We start from the raw sequence: 18,091 nt of genomic DNA, 5'->3' as shown, positions 1-18,091 counted from the left end.
TCTTAGTCTTGAGCTTTCAACAGTTTGATTATAATGTGTCTCAGTTTGGTCTCTTTGAATTGATCCTCTTTGGTGTTAAGTTTCTTCAGTGTGTAGATTCATGACTTTCTGCAGTTCAGGGAATATTTTGGCCATTTGCTTTTTAAAACAATGTTTCTGCCTCTCTCTGTGTCCTCTCCTTCAAGAACTCCATTAGGCATATGTTGGAAAGTTGGATGTTGTCCCACAGGTTTCTTATGCTCTGCTCTATTTTTGTTTTCTTTTTTCCTCTGTGGGCTTCAAATTGGGCGATCTCAATTGATCTATCTTCAAGTTCACTGATTCTTTTTCCCACCAGATCAAGTCCGTCAATAAATTTCAGTAGTGAATATTTCGTTTCAATTTATTGTACTTTTCAACTCCATAATTTCTGTTTGGTTCCTTTTTACAATTTCTTTCACTGTTTCTTGAGAACCCGTTCTCACAGTTTCTTTTAGCTCTTTGTGCATGCTTAAAACAGTTGAAATCTTTGTCCAGTGAGTCTCTTCCTCAGGGACAGTTTCTATTAATTTCCTTTCCCTATAATGGACCATGCTTTTTTGTTTCTTTGCATGCCTCATAAATTGTTGAAAACTCTACGTTTGGAATGTCCTGGCAATTCTGTAAATCAGAGATTCCCGCATCCCCATGGTTTGTTGTTGTCACTTGTTGTAGTTGGTGTTGTTTGGTGACATTTTCTGAACGAATTTTGTTATGTCTGTATTTGCCATGTGTGGCCACTGCAATCTCTATTTTGTTAGGCTAATGATCAGTTAGTGTTTTATCAGAGATTTCCTTAAATTCCTGGAACCCCAAACTCCCAGTCTTTGCACACGGTCTCTGTGTATGTAGGAGCATGCCTTTAAAAACCAATCAGGTTACAACCTGGCCTTAGCCTTCACTTCCTGCTTGTACAAAACCTGAAGGCCAGTCAAAGGTGAAGGTTTACTACCTTTTCAGATGTTTTCTGAGCATACACCCAACCCTGGGTATGCACATGGCCTTCCACATTCCTAGGACTACATGGGAGCATTTCAAAGCCCCTTTCCCCCAAAGTATCTTGTTCCCTACTTTTCCTCTGAGACTTTCTGGTTAGTCTTATTCAGCAATTTTCCTTTGCCCCAGGCATCAGTAGCTAATACAGTTAAATGTATTCAGCACATGCCCCAGCCCTCCACCCCCATAGCACTTTAACTCCGGGAGAGTTTGGAGTTAGTCAAAATAAAAGCAAGCCCTCTGAGCCAGTCCTTCTGGGAGCCACCAGGAAGGTCAAAATAGACAACCAAAGTTCTCTCAAAATAACATTTGTCCTGGTCTTCCTTCCACTAGTACTAGGAGCACAGCTTATTGTCTTTAAGGTGGCTGCTGAGGGGGGAAGCAGATGGGGCGATGGTCAGCTCAGAGGCCACAGGGCTCTCTTACAGATTCAGCCGTGTTGTCTTAATTAAGCATTCTCCTCATTGCTGGAAGCTTTTGATAACTTTCCAGAGTTCCATCAAAGTTAATTCGAACAGTTTTTACCCCTTTATTTGCTACTTTTTGTGGAGTTCCCTACCCCACCATTTTTGCTGGCATCACCTCGCAGAAGTCTTCCTTAAGCACCTTCATGTTCCTAGGTCTATGCTAAGAGTTAGGCATACAGTGGTGAACCAGATAGAGTGGTCCCTACCGTTGCGGAGCTTACAGTCTAATGCCTTCCCTATGAACTAAAGATATATTCCTGGCCCTAACTTTATATTCTCTGTGCATGAAAGCTTTGGGGCTCTTAAATCTGTATTTCAGCTTGGGCATTAGCCTCTGGGACTCATTATTCCCCCAGACACCCTGGATATTGACTGAGGATGCTTAATTTGTTTTTTCACTATGAAAGAGGAGTTACTCTATTTATTAGAATTTAGGGATCATTACCCCAGTGTTCCTAAAGCTGCACCTGCTTATCCTCAGAAGTATGGGCTTCAGTTCCATGGTGGGGCTCATTTTCCCCTGGAGAGTCCCCCTTCATACTGTGTCTTTCCTTTATGTGTAGGAAATCAAGTTGGTAAGCCTGGTGTGGTCTCCAGATTGGAGCAAAAAGGTAAAGTGGTGACAGAGGAGACTGGAATTCTCCCAGGCAGCTTTCCAGGTGAGCACCAGCTGGATTATGAGTCCTCATGAGGATCATCTCTGGCCTGTGGCTTGGGAATTTGGAGTATTATGTTAGGAAATGCCAATCAGGGAGCTTTGGAAAATCACCCCCCCCCCTTTTTTTTTTCTGACAAGATCCAAAGCCTTTGGGATAAGCCTCCTTGTGCACCTTCTCTGCTTCCTCTTTAATTCTCTTTTCATCACCTCACACCTTAGCCTCAGAGGAAGAACAAAAGCACGTCTATTTTCCTTATTACATGTGTCACATGAGATCCTTGTTCAGTCCCTTCCCACTTTACATTCCTGACAATTCCTTCCTCTGTCAGCATCAGTCTCAACCTTCCTAGAGTCTTTTTTTTTTTTTTTTAATACCTACAATGTTTATACCTGTGACCCTTTCATTGCAAACCTTCTGAAAAACCCTAATCCCTTAGGGTCTGCCTTCACTAATATGTGCATTTTATCTATTATTTTCTCCACAGACTGAAATTTCTTTTCAATTTGTTTCAGATTTGGAGACTCTGCTTAGAGCCAAAGTGTTAACTTCTAAGCAGCATGTTTTCAGACAAGAACAACACAAAGGTGTAAAAATGGTAAGACTGCTGGGGTGCCTGGGTGGCTCAGTCGGTTAAGCATCCGACGCTTGATTTCGGCTCGGGTCATGATCTCACGGTTCGTGAGTTTGAGCCCCACAATGGGCTCTGCTCTGTCAGTGTGGAGCCTGCTTGGGGTTTTCTCTCTCTCCTTCTCTCTATGGTCCTCCCCTGCTTGTACTCTCTCTCTCTCAAAATACATAAATGACTTTTTTTTAAATGGTAAGATTGCCGATTTTCCACAGTAGGAAAATGCCATAAATTAGAAAAACTACAAAGTTCCCAAGAGAGTCATTCTCTAAAGAAAAAGTGGTGCCTCTGGAGAAATACCATGAAACTATTGTGAATTTGGAGAAAAATATAAGTTATCTCCACAACTATTTCTTCCCTGAGCATCTCTGTTTCCATAAATGTGACTCAGATATTGAGGTTTCAAACATAAGCTGGTATTAAGCCTATCAGAAAAATGCTCTCTGAATATGATAAGGCCTATGGCACCACAGCCATGTTTTTTAGCTTCTAATCATTCAAACTAGCAGGAACCCTATACAAATACTCAAAGTAGCAAAAACACCAATTATAATAATGTTATATATGACTGAATTGCTGGGAGAGAGAATTCCTACAATAGTCTTGAATATTTAAAATATTACAGGGGTGCCTGGGTGGCTCAGTCGGTTAAGCGTCTGACTTCAGCTCAGGTCATGATCTTGCAGTTTGTGAGTTCGAGCCCCACGTCAGGCTCTGTGCTGACAGCTCAGAGCCTGGAGCCTGCTTAGGTTTCTGTGTCTCCCTCTCTCTCTGCCCCTCCCCTGCTCACACACTGTCTCTCTCTCTCTCTGCCTCTCAAAAAAATAAACAAACATTAAAAAAACATTACAAATTATGGGTGCCTGGGTGGCTCAGTTGGTTGAGCATCCAGCTTCAGCTCAGGTCATGATCTCATGGTTTGTGAGATCAAGCCCCGCATCGAGCTCACTGATGACAGCACAGAGCCCTCTTCAGATCCTCTGTCTCCCTCTCTCTCTCTCTGCTGCTCTCTCACTCACACTCTGTCTCTCAAAAACAAATAAACATTAAAAGTAATAAAAAATAAAATAAAATAAAATATTACAAATTAGGGGCACCTGGGTGGCTCAGGCAGTTAAGCATCAGACTCTGGATTTCGGCTCAGGTCATGATTTCACAGTTTATGAGTTTGAGCCCTGCATCGGGCTCTGCTGACAGCACAGAGCCTGCTTAGGATCCTCTCTCTCCCTCTCTGCCCCTCCCCCATTTGTTCTCTGTCTCAAAATAAATAAACAAAACTTTAAAAAATAAAATAATACAAGTTATAGTTATCATTCGTCTCTTAACAGGAAAGAAATCATCTCGGAGTGAAAGTCAATGAATGTAATCAGTGCTTTAAAGTCTTCAGCACAAAATCTAACCTCACTCAGCACAAGAGAATTCATACTGGAGAAAAACCCTATGACTGTAATCAGTGTGGCAAGTCCTTCAGCAGTAGATCCTACCTGACCATTCACAAGAGGATACACAATGGGGAGAAGCCCTATGAATGCACGGACTGTGGCAAAGCCTTCAATGATCCCTCATCCCTGAGGCTGCACGTGAGAATTCACACTGGAGAAAAACCCTACGAATGTAATCAGTGTTTCCACGTCTTCCGCACTAGGTGTATCCTCAAAAGGCACAAGGGAGTTCATACCGGGGAGAATCATTATGAGTGTAAGCAGTGTGGGAAGGCCTTCAGCACAAGGTCCTCCCTTACTGTGCATCACAGAATTCATACGGGGGAGAAACCCTATGAGTGCCATGACTGTGGGAAAGCCTTTAGGAAGAGCTCACATCTGACACAGCATGTGAGAACTCATACTGGAGAAAAACCCTATGAGTGTGATCAGTGTGGAAAGTCCTTCAGCAGTAGCTTTTCTCTTACTGTGCACAAGAGAATACATAATGGAGAGAAACCTTATGAATGTAGTGACTGTGGGAAAGCATTTAACAATCTCTCGTCTGTTAAGAAACATGTGAGGACTCACACTGGAGAGAAACCCTACAAATGTAGTCATTGCGGAAAATCTTTCACCACTAACTCTTACCTTTCTGTGCACAAGAGAATTCATAATAGGTAGATAGGAATGCAGTGACTATGGGAAAGAATCCATTGATTTCTCAACCTCAGACATCTTGGCAATTCATACTGGATGCAGAAATTATCTTTGCATAACAAATTAACCCCAAAACGTAGTCCTTTAAAGCAACAAACCTTTATTATCTCACAATTTATGTAGGTCAGGAGTTCAGAAATGGATTAGCTACGTAATTCTAATTCTAGCTCCCTCATGAGGTGGCAATCAATATGCCAACTAGAACTACCATCATCTGAAGTCTTTAGGAATGAAGGGTCCACTTTGAAGGTTGATTATTCACATGCCTGACAAACTAGTGCCAGTTGTTGGCATGGGACCTGCAGTCCCTCGCCATGTAGGCCTCTCCACAGTGATGAGTGTCTTTACAATATGGCTGCAGGTTCTCTCCAAATAAAGTGATCCAAAAGAGCCAATGCAGAAGCCATAATGTCTTTTATGACCTAGTCTCAGAAGGATATATTGTCTCTTCATCTATATTGTGTTGGTCACCTGGACCAATCCTGACTCGATGTGGGAGGGAACTACACAAGGTATGCATAAAAGGAGACAGAAACTACTGGAGACCATCTTGGAGCCTGGCCATGACTCAGTGAGGGAAGGCCTTCAGCAGGCCCTCCTTCTAATCTAATCAACATGGAGTAATATTCAATAGCCCACATGTTAACTAACTGTGGAGAGAAGCCCTATCAAGTGCAGCCTATGTGGTAAAACTCTCACAGAAAAAAATTACCTACTGGGGAGCAACAGGAGGAATGCATTGGCTAAAGGGAAGCCTGTCATGATATCTCCAGTGAATCACAATTATCACAATAGTATGACAATTCACACTAAGGGAAAGCCCTAGGAATATCACAAAATGGAACCTCTTCAGAAGACACACACCCTTTGAGGCGTGCATAAGGAATCACACTGTAGAGGAGCACTGTGTATAAGAAACACGGAATGGAAACCATTGGTACCCTACTCTTCCCTCTCTGTGCCTAGAGAGGTTAATGGGCTATATCCTTGGGCTCATTTGCCTTTGGGCTTCTGTTTGGGTTGGTCAGTGGAGAGCCCAGGTAGGAGATCAGAGGGATGGAGGAGAATGAGTACATACCACACCATTTCCCCACAAGAGAACTGGGATCTGGGTGCTATCCTGGGCCTCTTCTCAGCCCATGTAGTGCAGCCTTCTCTCCTTTTCCCACTATGCTCCAAAACTTCAATAATCACTCCCTCCTCTTTCCTCTCCTTCCTTGTTCTTCTTCCAGTCACTGAATATGCACTAGTACCTTTTGGTTTCCCTGCATCCTGCCTGCAATTGTTCTGGTATAGTGATACACCAAGGTACTAAGAGTATAATGAATGGTCTTTACCATTTCCTACAAGGCCCCAAACAATCAGGATCCACTGTAGATCTGACACCCCCCCCTTCCACCAGTCCTGTTTACTTCCTATACTCTAGTCACACTTGTCTTGCTGTAGCCCCATCACCCCAGCACAGTTCAATATCAGGGTCTCTGTACTGCCTAGACTCATATTCCCAACGTAGCTACGTAGCTCACTCTTTCAGTTCACTTAGGTTTCTGCCAAAATGTCTCCTGACTGAAAGGCTTTCATTCCCACTCCATATATAATGAGCAAGTCACCAATTCCCACATTTCTATCTTTATTAGGAGTTCTTTATCTCAGTAGCACTTATTATCATCTGACTTTCTATATATACTTCTTTATTTGACTAATACTTATTCCCCATCCCAACCCTCACTAAATTATAAACACCATGAAAGCAAGGACTGTGCATTTGATTCATCACCGTAGATCCTGTGCCACAAGCCATGCCTGGTACAAAGGCAGTGTTCTGTTCTATTGCATAGAGATTAAGAGTATGGACTCTGGAGAGAGACCATTTGAGGTCAAGTCTAGACCTTACCACTTAATTGCCTGGTTACCTCAGACAAGTAACAAACATTTTGTGCCCAAGTTTTTTTCATTTGTAAGATGGAAACAATGAGAGTGCTTTGTAAACTTGTATTGAGGATCCAATTAGTTAAAATATGTAAGCACTTGAGAGACTGCCTGGTATATAGGAAACACTATATATGTATCTCGTTTTTTATTGTGAATTAAACTTAATTGAGAATTATACCAAGCAAAACAAGCCGGACACAGAAGAGTAAATACTGTATGATTCTATTTATACAGATTTCTAGAACAGGCAGAATCTAATCTGTGAGGGGGTTTGGGGGGAAGAAGAGTGGTTGCATCTAAATTTGAGGCGGGGAGGTGAGGCAGTAGCTGGGATTGACTGGGAAAGGACAACCAGGAACTTTACAGGTTGAGAAAAATATTCTGTGTCTTGGCAGGAGTATAAGTTACACAGATATATGCATTTGTCAAAATGCATTGAACTGTACACTTAAGATTTGTACATTGCATTGCATGTAAATTATACCTCAATTTTAATCAAACTCAATTTGCTAAGTGAAAAAGACAAAAAGCCACATGTATGATTCCATTGTATGACATTCTGGAAAAGACATGACTGTAGGGAAGGACAACAAATCAGGAGTTACTAGGGGTAAGAGGTGGAAATAGGATTACTACAAAGACACAGCACAAGGGAATTTGGAAATTTTGGAACTACCCAATAGCATGACTGTGTTGATGGATACAAATATCTCTGTATTTTTCAAAACATTACATTACATGTGGAACATTACAGCACAAAGAGTGAATATTATTATAGGTTAGAACAAAATATAATCACTAGGTAGCAGAGGGAACACAAAATGGAATGCAGACTATGATGAATGCAGCTCACTGTATTACAAATGAATAACCAAACAACACTGAAGGGTGTGGAGAGGAAATCTAACTTACTTAGGAAAAATATATTTTGACCTGATACTATAAGACTAAAAGCAAAAATAACTGTACACAAATTCTGTACTAGAGTTAATAAATTTGTTTCTCTCAAGGGTACGGGTTAGCAATTCTGAGACCGCTTTATATATATACTAAAGTTGGACAACTAAGTATATATATTATAGGTCATTAAAGATCATTAAAGCCAGTTTCTCATGGTCACTGCCAAAGATAGTACAAGCAAGGAAAGAGAAAGGCTAGAATGGACCTTTTTCTTTCCTTGCTTGTGGTAATGAATTCAAATTGGAGGTATAGCACCTAGATCTTGGGTTTTCTTTCTTTTAACTTAAATCTGAATTCGTTAATATACAGTGGAATATTGGTTTTAGAAGTAGAATTCAGTGATTCATCACTTACATATAACACTTGGTGCTCATCACAAGTGCCCTCCTCAATACCCATCACCCATCCAGCCCATCTCCTACCCGCCTCCCTCCATCAACCCTCAGTTTGTTCTCTATCATTAAGAGTCTTATGGTTTGTTTCCCTTTCTTCTCTTTTCCCTCCCTTCACATGTGTTCATCTATTTTGATTCTTAAATTCCACATATGAGTGAAATCATTTATTCGTCATTCTCTGATTGACTTATTTTACTTCGCATAACACATTCCAGCTCGATCCACATCATTACAAACGATGGCTGAATAATACTCCACTACAAACACACACACACACACACACACACACACACACACACACACCACCTTCTGTATCCATTCTTCAGTTGATGGACATTTTGACTCTCTCCATAGTTTGGCTATAGTTGATAATGCTACTATAAACACTGGGGTACATATACCCCATTCAAATCTGTATTTTTTGTATCCTTTGGGTAAATACCTAATAGTGAAATTGCTGGAGTGTAGGGTAGTGCTAGTTTTAGTTTTTTTGAGGAACCTCCACACTGTTTTCCAGAGTGACTGCACCAGTTTGCATCTCACCAGCAGTGCAAGAGGGTTCCCCTTTCTCTGCATCCTCGCCAACACCTGTTGTTCCTCATGTTGTTAATTTTAGCCATTCTGACAGCTGTGAGGTGGCATCTCATCACGGTTTTGATTTGTTTTTCCCCGATGATGAGTGATGTTGAGCATCTTTTATGTGTCTGTTAGCATCTGGATGTCTTTGGAAAAGTGTCTATTCGTGTCTTCTGCCCATTTCTTAACTGGGTTGTTTGGTTTTGGGTGTTGAGTTTGATAAGTTCTTTATAGATTTTGTATACTAATCCTTTATCAGATATGTTGTTTGCAAATATCTTCTCCCATTCCACAGGCTTCCTTTAGAACAGATCAGTGAAACTAAGAGCTGGTTCTTTGAAAGAATAAACAAAATCGATAAACCCTTAGCTAGACTCATCAAAAAGAAAAGACAAAGGAAGCAAACAGATAAAACCATGAGTGAAAGAGGAGAGATCACAACCAATACCATAGAAATATAAACAATTTATAAGAGAATATTATGAAAAAGGAGATGCCAACATATACATATGTGCAACCTGGAAGACATGGACAAATTCCTAGAAACTCACAAACTACCAAAACTGAAACAGGAAGATGTAGAAAATTTGAAGAGACCCATAACTAGCAAAGAAATTGAATCAGTAATCAAAAATCTCCCAACAAACAAGAGTCCTGGGCCAGATGGCTTCCCAGGGAATTCTACCAGACATTTGAAAAAAGAGTTAATACCGGGGAGGAGCCAAGATGGCGGAACAGCATGGAAGTTGGTTTTTTGGTGTGTTTTTTTTTTTGCATCTCACATCCATGAAATCAGCCAGACCAACTCTAAACCATTCTGCACATCTAGAAAACTGACTCGAGGATTAACACAACAATCTGCACGACCTGAACCACAGAACTCACCAGGTACATGGCACAGAGAGGTGAACTGGGGAAGAAAGAAGCCACAGAGGGCAGGGAACTGCTTTTGCTTGCAGAGAAGGGATGGAGATGGGGGGAGAATACGGGAAAAGCACCCCCACCCCCAAAGCAGCTGGAGAGAAAGTGGAAAAGTGGAAACAGCCGCAGGGGCTGAACTAAAAAGGGAGAAAGGAGAGGGTTTAAATGCCATTATGAATCTACAAACGGGGAGCGCAGAGTCTGAAACTCTCCAGTTCCATACCTGGGGGTGCTCTGGTGGGAAGGGCGAATCCCCAGGAGCAGAGTGGAGTCCGGGGGGCTTCGGGCCACACGGGGAGAGGCGGTTCCCCTGCTGGGAGGACAGCCGGTAGAGGCCGTGCGGCCCCCACACAGGCAAAGGTGCCGGCAGACCGGAGAACAGCCACATTCGCTGGTGCTGGAACAAGGGCGTTAAGGGGAAACCTGGTGCCAGACGCGTGTCGCGATTTTCCGTAATCTCTGAAACGCTGCTGCTACAGATCATGGGAGCTTTTTCCGGGGCGGGGTGGCGCCCAGCCGCAGTCTCTGGGCATCGGAGGCGGCACAGTCCCACGAACGGTCCTGGGTGCGGCCGGCACCGGCCATTGCTCGGTGAGACCCTCCCCCAGAAGGTGTGAGCGGGACAAAACCGCGGCCCCTCAGAAGCGAGGGGTCGGGAAACAAAGCCACATCTGAGATAAAACTCAGCAGGGAGGTGCCGCCTGCAGACTGATGGCTTGCTCACGCACAGGGAAAGAGCGGGGAGTGGATGGAAGCCGAAGACAAAGGACAGGTGCGCGATTGCTGCTCGGGGAGACACAGAATTCCGATACTAGAGCCTGGGTAGATGCCATTTTCACCCCTCCCGCGCATGCGCATACACACCTACGAGCGCCACAATTCGCCCTAGTAAACTAAGCAGCGCCATCTAGTGGAGAACGGAGCCGTCACACCAAGCCCCGCCCAAGAGGGCCAACCTCGCTCTTCAGGAACCACACACAAGTCTCTCCACCTGCTTAGTCTACAGACTATAAAATGCTTCATAGTGACTTTTAGGAGAAAACGATGTAATTTCAATCATATTTTAGTCTGTTCACTGGTCCATCTATTCAGTTGTCTTTTTTTTCTTTTTGTTTCTTTTTTTTGAATACAGAAAGAGAAAAAATTTATTTTTATTTTCAATTTTTATTAAAATATTTTCTTTATTTTTTCTACCATATTTTTTACTTTTTTGTAAATTTTCAAATTCTATTTTACTTCCATCATTTCATTTTATTCTATTTTATTGTATTCATTTTCTCAAATTTTCAAACATTTTCCTTTTTTATTTTCTCCCCTTTTTTCTCTAATCTATCAAGCACCTTTCAACAACCAGACCAAAACACACCTAGGATCTAGCATCATTTATTTGATTTGTGTGTGTGTGTGTGTGTGTTGTTTTTAATTTTTAATTTTAATTTGTTTTTACCTTAATTCTTTTTCTTTCTTCAAAATGGCAAAACGAAGGAATTCACCCCAAAAGAAAGAACAGGAAGAAATGACAGACAGGGAATTAATCAACACAGATACAAGCAAGATGTCTGAACCAGAATTTAGAATCACAATAATAAGAATACTAGCTGGGGGTGAAAATAGATTAGAATCCCTCTCTGTGGAGATAAAAGAAGTAAAAGCTAGTCAGGATGAAATAAAAAAAATTCTATAACTGAGCTGCAATCTCCAATGGATGCCACATCGGCAAAGATAGATGAGGCAGAACAACAAATCAGTGATATAGAGGACAATCTTACGGAGAATAATGAAGCAGAAAAAAAGAGGGAAACTAAGGCAAAAGAGCACGATTTAAGATTCAGAGAAATCAGTGACTCATTAAAAAGGAACAACATCAGAATCATAGGGGTCCCAGAAGAAGAAGAGAGAGAAATAGGGATAGAAGGGTTATGTGAGCAAATCATACCAGAAAACTTTCCTAACCTGGGGAAAGACACAGATATCGAAATCCAGGAAGCACAGAGGGCTCCCATATGATTCAACAAAAACCGACCATCAGCAAGGCATATCATAGTCAAATTCACAAAATACTCAGGCAAGGAAAGAATCATGAAAGCAGCAAGGGGGGAAAAAAATGTCCTTAACCTACAAGGGAAGACAAATCAGGTTTGTAGCAGCCCTGTCCACAGAAACTTGGCAGGCCAGAAAGCAGTGGCGGGATATATTCAATGTGCTGAATTGGAAAAATATGGAGCCAAGAATTCTTTATCCAGCAAGGCTATCATTCGAAATAGCAGGAGAGATTAAAAGTTTCCCAGACAAAGAAAAATTAAAGGAATTCATGACCACTACACGAGCCCTGCAAGAAATTTTAAGGGGGACTCTCTGAGGGGAGAAAAGACAAACAAAGAAAAAGAGTTAATACCTTTACTCTCAAACTGTTCCCCCCCCCCCCAAAAAAAAGAAAGAAATGGAAGGAAAGCTTCCAAACTCATTCTACGAAGCCAGCATTACCTTGATTCCAAAACTAGACAAAGGCCTCACTCAAAAGGAGAATTACAGGCCAATATCCCTGATGAACCTGGATGCAGAAATTCTCCACAAGATACTAGCAAATCAAATTCAAGTACATTAAAAGAATTATTCACCATCATCAAGTAGGAGTTATTCGTGGGCTGGAGGACTGGTTCAATATTCACAAATCAATCAACATGGTAGATCTTGGTTTTTAAACACCGTTCTCAAAAATGGGGTGGGGGAAGGGTTGTAACCAGGGCTCCCTGGGAAAGTGGCTAATTCTAGGGCTAGGGCAGAGAAAATACAAGATGGTCATGGAATGTCTTGTGGTGCCATAAAGTAAGGAAAGCCTCAAAAAGTGCTGGGTGCATGTTGAAAGAACACAGGTGCTAACCTTAATGCTCTTTTAATGGAAAGGAAAGAGTCCCAGAAAAGTCCACAAAATCTGCCTAAAAATTTCCCTCAGGTCTTTGAATAACACCTAACCTGCACCTATGCAGAAGTCACTAGGAGGATTAGCAGAGAATAGCTACTGAAAGGTGAGGGTTTGCACGAAAAGTTTCAGAAGACACACATTCTAAGAATTGAAGGTTGGTTTTTGGACTTATCCATAGTGGAGTGACCTTGGGAAAAACCTGTTTTCAACCAATACCCTTGAAATTCCACACCATGATATGTATCATGCACTAAGAGGAAGAGTTACACCTTAGGAGTAAGTGAAAAATTGAAATAGACCTGCCCTTATAAAATTTAAAACCTACCCTTCATGGGATCAAGGTGATTAGCCCTATAACTGTCTGCCATTACAAAACTTAATAGTCAGAAGAATAATCAAGAGCATCTACAAAGTGTCATTAACAATATCCAGCAAACAATAAAAAATTACTAGACATGCAAAGAAATAGGAGAAGTTACAAATTGGGAAAATATAAATCAATAGAGGCTGATCCAGAAACAATCCAGGTACTGGAGTCAGCAGACAAGGACTGTTTTTTCAAAATAACTATGAAAAATACATTTTTTAAAAATGAAGGAAACATGGCCAAATTGTAGAAAATTGAAAGCAAACTGCAAAGCTTCAAAGCAACCAAAGAAAAGGGCCACATTACTTTCAAGAGAGCAATAATAAGTCTAATAATGACTTTTTAAAGGAAACTACAGAAACAGAAAGACAGTAAATGACATCTAGACGGTTATGTTGAGGGGCACTTGGATGGCTCGGTTGGTTAAGTGTCTGACTCTTGATTTCAGCTCAGGTCATGATCCCAGGGTCATGAGATTGATCTCTGCATTGGGCTCCATGCTGGGCAAGGAACCTGCTTGGGATTCTCTCTGTCCCTCTCTCTGCCCCTCTCCCACTTGTCTCTCTCAAAATAATAATAAAAATAAACTTTAAAATAATAAAAATAAACTTCAATCATAAAAACAAACAGGTTTTAAAAAACTTCTCGGCCTAAAATTGTATAACTTGACAAAACGTTCCTCAAAAGTGGAGATGAAATGAAATGTTTTCCAACAGGGTTTTTTAAAGAGCTGAAAGAACTAATCACCAACAGAACTATACTGCTGACATAGTATAGACACACTAAAGTGAGTTCTTCAAGCTGAAGGGAAATTTTTCCATATGGAGACACATAACTCCAGGAATGCATGAAGACCAATAGGAAACATACATGTGAGTAAATATAAATGACTATTGACATATTTTTTAAAATCAATACAGTTTTGTAACTTTCTTAGAAATTTAAATTTTTTTTCTAAATAAAAAGGTTTTAAAAAATGTTGAGCTGAGCCCCCCAAAACTAGAGATGAGAGAAGGCACAGCAAGTGATCCTTCAGTCTGTCCTCCAAGACTAGAGCTTATGGGACCCCCAGCAAGTGATGCTCACAGTCTGTGTCCAACAGTCAAGCTGACAGAAGTCCTAAGCAAGAGACTCCCAGCCTCCTCCAACACTAGAGACAGCAGAACCTCAAAGCGTAATCCCCAACCCACCCCTAAGCACAAACGATGAGGTCTGAACAAGCAACACCCCAAATTAGAGATGATGGAAACTCCAACAAGCACCCCAGTCCCTTCCAATTCTAGAAATGACAGCAGGCCCAGAAGGGACTCCTTCAGCTTCCCTGCAACAGTAGAGAATGGGGAGCCCAATCCCAATGACCCACTCAGTCTATACCAACAAGACAGAGAAGGGGAGTCCCAGAAAGTGACTTGTGATAAGTGAAGCTATATCCAATGACCCCAAAACTAGAGACAATAGGATCTCCATCCGGTGACCCCTTCCCAGATCTCCATACGAGAAACAATAGGAATCTGTTACCCCTCAAGTTAACCCAACATCAGAGACCAGGGGAGCTTAGCAAATGACCTCCCATATCCCTCCAATATTAATGATGATAGAAACTCCAAATAGCAACCCTCAATGCCCTATACACTAGAGAAGAAAGGACACCCAGCAAATGCCACACCATTCTCATTCAGCACAGACTCCAGCCTACATCCCTTGTCTTCCCAAAATTAGATCTGAGTATCCCCAGCAGTGACACCCCAATATCCTCCCAAGACAAGCAATAACTAGAATCTCAACAGGTAACCCACCGGGTTCTCCAACATAAGTGACAAAAAGAATACTGTCTCTTTCCCTTGTCCTAAAATAAGAATTGACAGAAACATCGGCAAGCAACACCCTCAATGAAACAAGCAGCCACAAATTAAAAATTAATAAATGTATCTTCATTTTAAAAAGGCTGCATGGCAAAGACAAGAGAGAGAGGAAAATGTTGGAAACATACCATGATGGCTGATTTATTAATATTAAAGAATTCCTACCAAATAATAAGAAAAATATAAATATCCATTAGAGAGATGGGCACACAACTCACAGAAAATACAAATGATTCTCATAAAAAAAGAAAAATACAAAGGAAAATACCAAAATTCCTTTTTTCATTCATCAGAGTGAGAACTTTTTTTTTAATTTTTTTTTTTACATTTATTTATTTTTTTGAGAGACATAGACAGAGCACAAGTTGGGGAGGGGCAGAGAGAAAAGGAGACACAGAATCCGAAGCAGGCTCCAGGCACCGAGTTGTCAGCACAGAGCCTGACGCCGGGCTCGAACTCACAAATCGCGAGCTCATGACCTGAGCCGAGGTCTGACGCTCAACCGACTGAGCCACCCAGGCGCCCCCCGCCCCCCGCCCGAGTGAGAACTTTAAGTTTAATAACATCATGTGATGGTCAGGGTGTGGGAAAGTGGCACTCCCATAACACACTAACAGGGAGGTGATTAATTAGCTGGTCATCTCCATGTGGACCTCTCCCCTGGCTGCCTGGGTACCCTCATGGCATGGCTCACGCTCTGTCACCAAGCTCCGCAGAGGGAAGTCTGTGTGAGGCTGAAGCAAGAAAGTAGCTGTCTGCGAGCCAGGAGGAGAGCTCTCCCCAGGATCTGAATCAGCCAGCATCTGGGTCGGGGACTCCCAGCCTCCAGAACTGTGAGAAATAAACCTCTATTGTTTAAACCACCCAGTCTGTGGCATTTTTTATAGTTTATTTTTTGAGAGAGAGAGAGAGAGCATGAGGGGTAGAGATAGAGGGAGAGAAATAGAGACTCCCAAGAGCAGGCTCCACACTGTCAGCAAAGAGCCGGATGTGGGGGTCGAACTCATGAACCGTGAGATCATGACCTGAGCCGAAATCGAGAGTCAGACACTTCACCTACTGAGTCACCCAGCACCCCTGCGGCATTTTGTTATGATGGCCTGAACAGACTAATACACTCCCTATCCACTTGTCCTCTATTTTGCTTCTAGCACAGATCATTTCTAACACACCATATAGTTTTATTTTCTCATAGTTGGAAATGTAATTAAGAGATTAGAAACAGAACAACACAATAAGCAAGTAGAATGAAGGCAATAATAAAGAGCATAAAGCAACAAAATTTAAAACAAAGATGCCACATAGAGGATTAACAATGATGAAAGTTGACTCTGAAAAACAGATAATGAAATTGACAAACTGCTGGGGCGCCTGGGTGGCTCAGGCCATTGAGCATCTGACTCTTGGTTTCAGTTCAGGTCACCATCTCATGGTTCATGAGTTCGAGCCCCACGTGGGGCTCCAAACTGACAGTGCGGAGCCTGCTTGGGATTCTCTGCGTCCCTCCCTTTTTGCTCCTCCTCCCCTACCCCTGCGCACATGCACGCACCTTCTCTCTCCCTCCCTCTCAAAAATAAATGAATAGATAAACATTAAAAAAAGAAAGAAAGAAATTGACAAACTTTTAACATGACTGATTAGGGAAGAAAAAATGCCCCCTCAAAAAAAGAAGAAAGAAGGGAGGGAGAAATGGAAAATGAGACAGAACTGCAAGGATTAAAAAGATGATGAAAGATTATTTTGAACCCCAGTCCCAAATTTGGAAAACTTACACAAAAAGGACAAATTCCTAGAAAAATACAATTTGCCAAATGAGACTCATTCACAAATGAGACTAGATGACACCAGAATGTTGGTGTTGGAGACTTCCAAGTTTATCCAGGGCTTTGTTTCTGAATATTTAAGGGATATGTGCTGGGACGGCCCAAGGCAGGGGCATCCTGGGTTTGCACATGTAGCATCCTGCACCTGTGGGTCACTCTTTGGGGGGCTGGGGACAGTAGAAGGCACACGCCATCCCTGTGTTCACTGCAACATTATTCACAATAGCCAAGATACTGAAACAATCCAGGTGTCCGTTGATGGGTGAATGGATAAAGAAAATGTGGTATAGATATAAATGGAATATTACTCAGCCATAAAAAGAGTAAAATCTTTCCATTTGCAACAACATAGATGGACCTTGAAGGCATTATGTTAAGTAAGTCAGACAGATAAAGGTAAATAATAGGGCGCCTGGGGCTCAGTCAGTTGAGTGCCTGACTTTGCCCAGGTCATGATCTCACAGTTTGTGGGTTTGAGCCCCACATTGGGCTCACTGCTCTCAGTGCAGAGCCCACGTCAGATCCTCCTCTCTCTCTGCCCCTCCCCTGCTTGCACTCTCTCTTTCTCTCTCTCAAAAATAAATAAACCATTTAAAAATAAAAATATTTTTTAAAAGACAAATATATGATTTTACTTATATGTGGAATCTAAAGCAAAAACAAAAGCAAAACTCAGTTCCTAGGTACAGAAAACATATCGATGGTTGTCCGAGGCAGGGGGTGAACGGGGTCAAAAGGTACAAACTTCCAGTTATAAATAAGTCATGGGGACGTAACACACAGCAAGGTGACTGGAGTTAAGAATACTGCATCATGCATTTGAAAGTTGCTAAGACCGTAAATCTGAAACGTTCTCATGACAAGAGAAGAAATGTAACTATGTATAGTGATGGATGTTAATTAACTACACTCCTCTCGGAGACAATTTTTGAATACATACAGATATCAAAATAGGTTGTATACCTGAACCTAACATAATGTTATACGTTATATGTACCTCAGTTTTAAAAAGAAAAGAGAAACTAGGAGATACATAGATAGAAATAAATACAGATATAGATGATAGAGATATAAACATAGACATAGATCCACAAGGATGCCTTCCACCAGGAGCACGAGCATCGTGATGATGTCAATGCCGGTGACGCGTGTTAGCTAACACTTAAAGACACTCTCTGGGCTACACATGACTCTTCACCTGCCCAATACCTCAGATCGGGTCACTATGCTATTTTATCAGTTTTCTTTTGCTGGGCAATAAATTTAACACCTTAAAAGCACATTCATTCATTATCTCACACTTTCTGTGCGCCGGGAGTCTGGACGTCATTAAGCCGGGTCTCGGAGTCTCTCAGGACTGCAGTCAAGGCGTCTTCCAGCCCACGTTCTCACCTGGAGAAGGATATGCCTCCATGTTCATCCAGGT

General features: G+C 41.8%; 1 protein-coding gene across 5 annotated transcripts in view; it reads left to right on the top strand.

The window, feature by feature from the left end:
• LOC122213905 (zinc finger protein 558-like) overlaps positions 1-7,252 on the top strand; it is a 101,712-nt gene extending 94,460 nt beyond the window's left edge. For all 5 annotated transcript variants that reach the window (XM_042928304.1, XM_042928305.1, XM_042928301.1 and 2 more), the window contains 3 exons: positions 2,045-2,140; positions 2,653-2,735; positions 4,094-7,252. In XM_042928304.1, the coding sequence (XP_042784238.1) occupies positions 2,045-2,140; positions 2,653-2,735; positions 4,094-4,870 (956 nt within the window). In that variant the 3' untranslated portion in view covers positions 4,871-7,252. The remainder of the gene's footprint in view (positions 1-2,044; positions 2,141-2,652; positions 2,736-4,093) is intronic.
• Positions 7,253-18,091: the final 10,839 nt, after the last annotated feature.

Source organism: Panthera leo, chromosome A2, assembly GCF_018350215.1.
Source record: "Panthera leo isolate Ple1 chromosome A2, P.leo_Ple1_pat1.1, whole genome shotgun sequence".
NCBI classification, from domain to species: domain Eukaryota; kingdom Metazoa; phylum Chordata; class Mammalia; order Carnivora; family Felidae; genus Panthera; species Panthera leo.
This window is presented reverse-complemented; position numbering and strand designations above follow the sequence as displayed.